General features: G+C 44.6%; 1 protein-coding gene across 1 annotated transcript in view; it reads left to right on the forward strand.

Moving 5' to 3' along the window:
• Positions 1-6,206, forward strand: part of LOC136588103 (zinc finger protein ZFP2-like) — a 28,363-nt gene extending 22,157 nt beyond the window's left edge. Inside the window, exons 4-5 of the mRNA XM_066587065.1 lie at positions 1,766-1,877; positions 4,412-6,206. Of these exons, the coding sequence (XP_066443162.1) occupies positions 1,766-1,877; positions 4,412-5,778 (1,479 nt within the window). The 3' untranslated portion in view covers positions 5,779-6,206. The remainder of the gene's footprint in view (positions 1-1,765; positions 1,878-4,411) is intronic.
• The last annotated feature ends 382 nt before the right edge of the window (positions 6,207-6,588 follow it).

A 6,588-nucleotide genomic window follows, 5' to 3' on the forward strand; every position in this document is an offset into this window, starting at 1 on the left:
CATTGCAGCACTAAGATACACCATGTAACCTATGTGCATGCGTACATGTCGCATCTCATAACACAGCCTTCCATAACGTATACTTGAGATCTAAAAAGACTTCACGAGGTCTAAAGAGACATCGCATCACATAGAGCACCATCTGTGTAGAACTTTTCCATATCTACAATTCGCATGCGTAGATCACCCATTACATATGATTAGAGATGAGCGAGCACGCTCGTTTAAGTCTAATTTGGCGATTAGACGCTGAAAATTAGACGGCTCCATGGAGACGAGGACGCTAGCAACGGAACAGGTAAGTGAAAAACTTCTGATAACTTCTGTATGGCTCATAATTAATGCACAATGTACATTACAAAGTGCATTAATATGGCCATACAGAAGTGTATAGACCCACTTGCTGCCGCGGGACAACCCCTTTAACTAGATAAACTTGGCATATAACCATTGTTGTTGTTCTAACAATTCCTCCTCTGTTAATCTATGTATAGCGGCTACTATACCTGCACACAACACGGTGCTCCGCTGCTCACAAATCCTTTATTATACTTTATAGGGGAATGCAAAAGGCATTTTCTAAAATGATACACAAAAAAGAAACATTTTTTTCCAAGAAAAACAGAGAAATAAACATCTCAATGGAGCTGTGTCCAAGCAAATGTGGAACCTTATATCGTAGCATCTGAAAATGTAAAAAAACACATATTACTGTATATATAGAAAAGGGAGAGTACAAAACTAACCCTCCTGCTGTCCTCTAGTATTCCGACAGACCTCTGTACGAGTGTAACTATATGGCATCAGATATGTGGCATAAATCATACTCGGGATTCAGTCCCCTAGGCATCATAGTATCCAATGTGAAGATCCACCTAAGAGTTCCTGAGCATCAGCACACAACATTCCCCCCCCATCCACGGGTTTAACACCATCCATCGCCCCAAAACGTCATTGGCTGATAGTGTGTTTTTGCTCAGAGAAATGTCCCGGGATGGGCAGATCCATATTCTATATATTATTCATGCGCACATATACGCGTCGTCGTTTGGACCCCAAATGATCTACTGTTGGCATTATATAGAGGACGTGTTTATGTTGTGGAGGGGCTCTGAACAGCAGTTACATAGGTTTCCTATTCCCGCACAAGTTGATGTGGAGTCTGGATAATACGCTGTAAGTGTATAAATGTATAGAAGAATGTTATTTGGATTAGGCAATCCTGGTGTTAAGGAGTTAGTACCGCCTATTACTGAACGGCATCTGATTGGCTGATGTGTTTTGTCTATATGTATTTATTGCTGTCATGGCATCATTGTATTGTGAGCTTGACAAAGACCAACGCGGTCGAAACGTCGCAATTGTAATGGAGGAATAAAGAGGTGTTTATTGTTTGCACTATGTATGCTGCCCCCCTCTGATCATTTCTTGCCCGTAGCAACCAATCACAGCTTTTATTTTGTATTCTACTTTTTCAGAACTAAGGCTGCTGCCGTTGCTACGGGCAAGAAAGATAGGTTTTCTTTTTGACAGTTCTTAGAAATGTGCGCCCCCTAGCAGCGGGACGCAGAGTTGTCAGAGTGCTGGTCATGTGACCTGGAGGCCGGAAGGAAAGTGCAGAATACACAGCCTGGAGGCGGAGCTACAGAACCAGAGTCTCCACAGCCGAGGACACAGATACTGGGAAGGATTTCTCAAAAACAAAAAAAACAGAATGCCTCTAGTTTGCCTTTACTAGTTTTTTTTTTTTTTTTTTTAAATAAAGGATGAAAGTCTTCAAAGTTTGCAGATCATCATTAAAGACGAAATTAAAGAGGAAGAGGAGGAGATTCCGGTGACCTCTAATGAGGATGAAGTAACTACATGTATCAATACTGGTGAGTAATAACCATAAAAGGGGTATTCCCATCTTGTGAATTGCATATCACTAGTATATATCATGGTGGGGGGTTGAATACTGAAGTGCTAGAACTGTTTTGTAGTTACCGAATTGCAGGTGGACATGCATGAAAAATCTGTTGAGTGTGGAACGACAGACAGATAAGATTGATGGCGTATCCATCATGTAGCCTTTAAATATAGACGTTACATATTCTCTGTTTATTCACTAAACAACCTCTTATTCCACTCCCTGCTGTTACTGGAGACTAATAACGCAACGTACCGGCCCAATAATGGGGAGCGGCAGTAGCGATCAGTCTCCTTTTTAGGCCTTATGTCCACGGGGAAAATCAGGCCTGCTACGGATTCTACATGTAGAATCTGCAGCGGGTCTCTCCTGCCCCGCGGACATGAGCGCTGAAAATAAGAATTTAAAAGAATTTACCCATCCGGAGCGGGCGGGGAAGGTCTTCTCTTCCTCGTGGCCGGATCTTCTTTTTCGGCTGGCGGATGAACTCGTCACGCCGCCGGCACGTCGCCGACGGGCCGCGCGCATGCGCCAGGCACATCCGCCGAGCCGAAGCAAGAAAGATCCGGCCGTGAGGAAGAGAAGACCTTCCCCGCCCGCTCCGGATGAGTAAATTCTTTTAAATTCCTATTTTAGGTCTCCCGCGGATCCGGACGGCTTCCATAGGCTTCAATAGAAGCCCGCGGGAGACCCGCATGAAAATGGAGCATGGTCCGGATTTTTTCATGCTCCATTTTTTTTAAAATCCCTTTTATTGACCATCCGCGGGTATTTATCTACCCGCGGGTGGTCAATGCATCCCTATGGGGTGCGGATCCGCGCGCGGGAGAAGAGTTAAAATCTGCTGCGGATTTTAATTCTTCTTTTGCCCGTGGACATGAGCCCTTAGGGTTCTTTTGCACACAAATTTTTTTTATTTGTTGAATTTCTTGTAACAAAATAAACCCCAGCATGCATTTCTGGCATTTTCAATGATGTTTTTAAATTTTGTATATATGTCATAGGGCAGGCTCACATGAGCGTCATCTCAATGCGTATTACACACGCAATATATGGAGTCAATGAAAGTACATTGATTTTCAATGATCCATTCATGCTTGTGTATAATACACAAAAAAGCACGCGGCATGTTCTATTCTACCATGTATTATGCACAATAGTGCCTTGTTGTGCTCTATGGGTGCGTATGACAGCTCTGCACATACGCAATTACGTTCCATGTGCGGCATTTTATACATATTACTAGGAAACAAAACAGCGAAGGTTAACCCTTTCCAATCCATTTATTTTTTCTCATCCATTCTCCCCAGCTCCAAATAAATTGGATGAGAAAAAATACAATTTCCCTTCACCCTCCTGAACTGACAGAGTTCAGGAGGGTGCAGGCGCTCACTACACCGTGGGGGGGAATGCAGAAGTAATACGTCCGCATTCTCCCTCCCGGCTCGGCGATCATGTGACCACTGGGGGTCAGGTAACACCAGTGGTCACATGATCGCCGGCCGGAATCTCTCTGCATTACATAGCGCTAATTGAGTGCTATGTAATGTATAAAGGAGAAGGCAGAAAGGGTTTTTAAAAACCCTTTCTGCCTTCTCCTCGGGGGGGTCCTTGATTAGGATCAGTGCAGGAGTGCATCTGCACCCGATGTGTCTGATGATCGGGTGCAGATGCACTCCTGCACTGCAGTGTCGGGCCTGTCCCGATATCGGAGCTGTGGAGGGAAATGATGATGTCGGGGCAGGCCTGACACTGGATTGGAAAGGGTTAAAAGAAACATATGAAGCCGGTGCAGAACAGCATGCGTGAGATATACTGTCATGCACGGGCATAATCAATCGTGATGATCGCAGCAGCACACGCTGGTAAAATGCTGTCTTCTATGCGCAGCGTTTACTGCACACTGCTGTGAGCCGGCCCTTGGAGCATGTTGTGTTTTTCAAGGATTAATGAGTACTGTTGCAACGATCCAATTAAATGTGGTGCTTGTATACTGCTTCTTCATCTGCAGTCTATGGGCCTAATTAAAATATGGTCCCTTATAAACACATTGATGAATTTTCCAGAATTAAAAAAAACAAACTCTTCTATGATTCGTAAACAGTTAGTATAAATGAGGTTCATTTTGGGTCCTTTTACACAGGACGACCTTGCAGGCGACAAGATGCCCAACAGGTTGTCCCAGAGATGATGGTTCCTGGGATTGTTCAGTAGCATCCTCCTCCATTTGCAGGCCATCGTTCATAAATGTTCACACTGGCCGATCCGTCGTTCAGTATTATGTCTTTAGAAACTAAATGAGAAACGAACAAATTCAGCGCATTTACACCGAATGCTGATCGTTCAGAGGACCGCTGGAGAATCTGAACAATTTATCGGCTCGTGTAAAAGCGCCCTTAGATGCAAGTGAGATCCATAAAGATGATGAATGTCGGTCCTATGTGGCCATGACACATTTTCAAGGTACTCCATGCATATGATTTTATATGGTATCCCCAACAGATGACCATCAGGATGACAGCAGAAGTTCCTCCGACAGCCAACTTTCTTTCACTTTAAACTGTAAGATAGAAGAGGACTTCACGCATTATTCATATTCTGACCCTCAAGGCACAGATCTCTCCGATCAAGATGAATGCGATAATGATAACTCCGACACCATTACAACGGTGTCTGTTGGGGGGAAAATGTTTCCATGCACTGAATGTGACAAGTGTTTTACCCAGCATGCAGCACTTATTAGACATCAGAGAAGTCACACAGGAGAGAAGCCCTTTCCCTGTTCTGAATGTGGCAAGTCCTTCACACGCAAATCAATCCTTGTGGAGCATCAGAGAATTCACACGGGGGAAAAGCCATTTTCATGTGAAGAATGTGGTAGACGGTTTACCCAGAAGTCCAGCTTTGCGGTACACCAGCGCATCCACAACCGAGAGGAATCGTTTATTTGTACTCATTGCGGGAAAGGTTTTACCGAGAAGTTGAATAGTCACCCACGGGGGGAACAGATCTCATGCTTAAATTGCCGGGAGAAGGCTACACAGCAGCCAGATCCTGTTGTACTGGACGTAGACAATAAGCCCTTTACATGTGTTCAGTGTGGAAAATGTTTTACTAATAACTATAAGCTTAAAATACATGAGAAAATCCACAAAGGTGAAAAGCCGTATCCATGTTCGGAGTGCAAAAAATGTTTTTCACGCAAGTCAGTTCTTGTCGAGCACCAGAGGATCCACACAGGGGAGAAGCCGTTTACATGTCCTAAGTGTTGGAAGTCTTTCACTCAGAGGTCAGGACTTGTCATGCATCAGAAGGTACGGTTGTGTGAGAAGACCTTTTCATGTTCAGATTGTGGAAAACAGTTTCCACAGGCGTCAAACTGTGAAGAAGAGTCCTCTCCTTGTCCAGAGTGTCGAGAGGTGGGTATTGATGGACAGTCTCTTGGCGAAACCCCCAAATCGCCCACAGGTTCAGAGGGCTTGAATTTTGACAGTTCAAACCCTTTCGTGAAACAAAAGGCTCCTCCCCGCGAGGAATCCTTTCATTGTTCTCAGTGTTGCAAGTCCTTTATGTACAGATCGGAGCTCATGAAGCACGAGATTATTCACACAGGCGAGAAGCCGTTTTCATGTTTTGATTGTGGCAAATGTTTTAATCAGAAAACCAATCTCCTCCACCATCTGACTATACATACCGGGGAAAAGCCCTTTAAGTGTTCATATTGCAGCAAAAGTTTCCGACTGAAAGCTAGTTACCTGGCCCATCAGAGAGTTCACTCCGGCGAAAAGCCCTATTCATGTTCTGATTGTGGCAAGTGCTTTACGCAGAAGTCAAATCTCCTTAGACATCAGGTCCTCCACACAAGCTAATAGCTGATCTTATGTAAACTGGTTTTAACTAGACGACTGGAAGGGGTGTAGATTGTCATAAAGAGCCTCTGTGTCTTTTTTTTTACTAATTGTCTTAGGTCGGGTTTACATCTGCACTGGAACCTTCATCATAGTTGCAGCACAAAATACTGGAAGAAATAGCTATGCAAGCAGCGCTTTTTCTTCCATTTAAAATGCCAGACAGCTGAGCAGAAGCCGGGGGGACCCCATTATGGTCAATGGGTTCTATTCTGAGCTGCTCGGATCCATCGTATGACAGAACTTTTGGCCAGGGAATTCCCCTTTTCCTGTTCCCCAAACAAAGCAGGAAATAAAAACCACTCCGAACACAGATGTGAAAGCATCCTTATGTCTTTGGGTTTTTATGTGACTGTACTCAAAAATAAATAAAAATAATAAAAAGTGAACTAATCCAGTCTGGTGACCAACTATGGAATGCAAAGACGTTTTACTTATTTATCCAAAAGCAAACAAATGTGTTACTTTTTCAATAAACGGGAGGATTAACAAGTGCAAATAACTTGGTAACTAGTGATCAGCGAACATACTCGCTAAGGGCAATTGCTCGAGTGAGCATTGCCCTTAGCGAGTACCTGCCCGCTCGAGAGAAAAGGTTCGGATGCCGGCGCCGGGCAGGGAGCTGCGGGGGAGAGGGAGAGCGGGGAGGAACGGAGGGGAGATCTCTCTTCCCCCCCGCTCCCCCCTGCTCACTGCTGCAACTCACCGCTCCCCCGCGCCGGCACCCAAACCTTTTCTCTCGAGCTTGCAGGTACTCGCTAAGGGCAATGC

This window comes from Eleutherodactylus coqui, chromosome 13 (genome assembly GCF_035609145.1).
Source record: "Eleutherodactylus coqui strain aEleCoq1 chromosome 13, aEleCoq1.hap1, whole genome shotgun sequence".
NCBI classification, from domain to species: domain Eukaryota; kingdom Metazoa; phylum Chordata; class Amphibia; order Anura; family Eleutherodactylidae; genus Eleutherodactylus; species Eleutherodactylus coqui.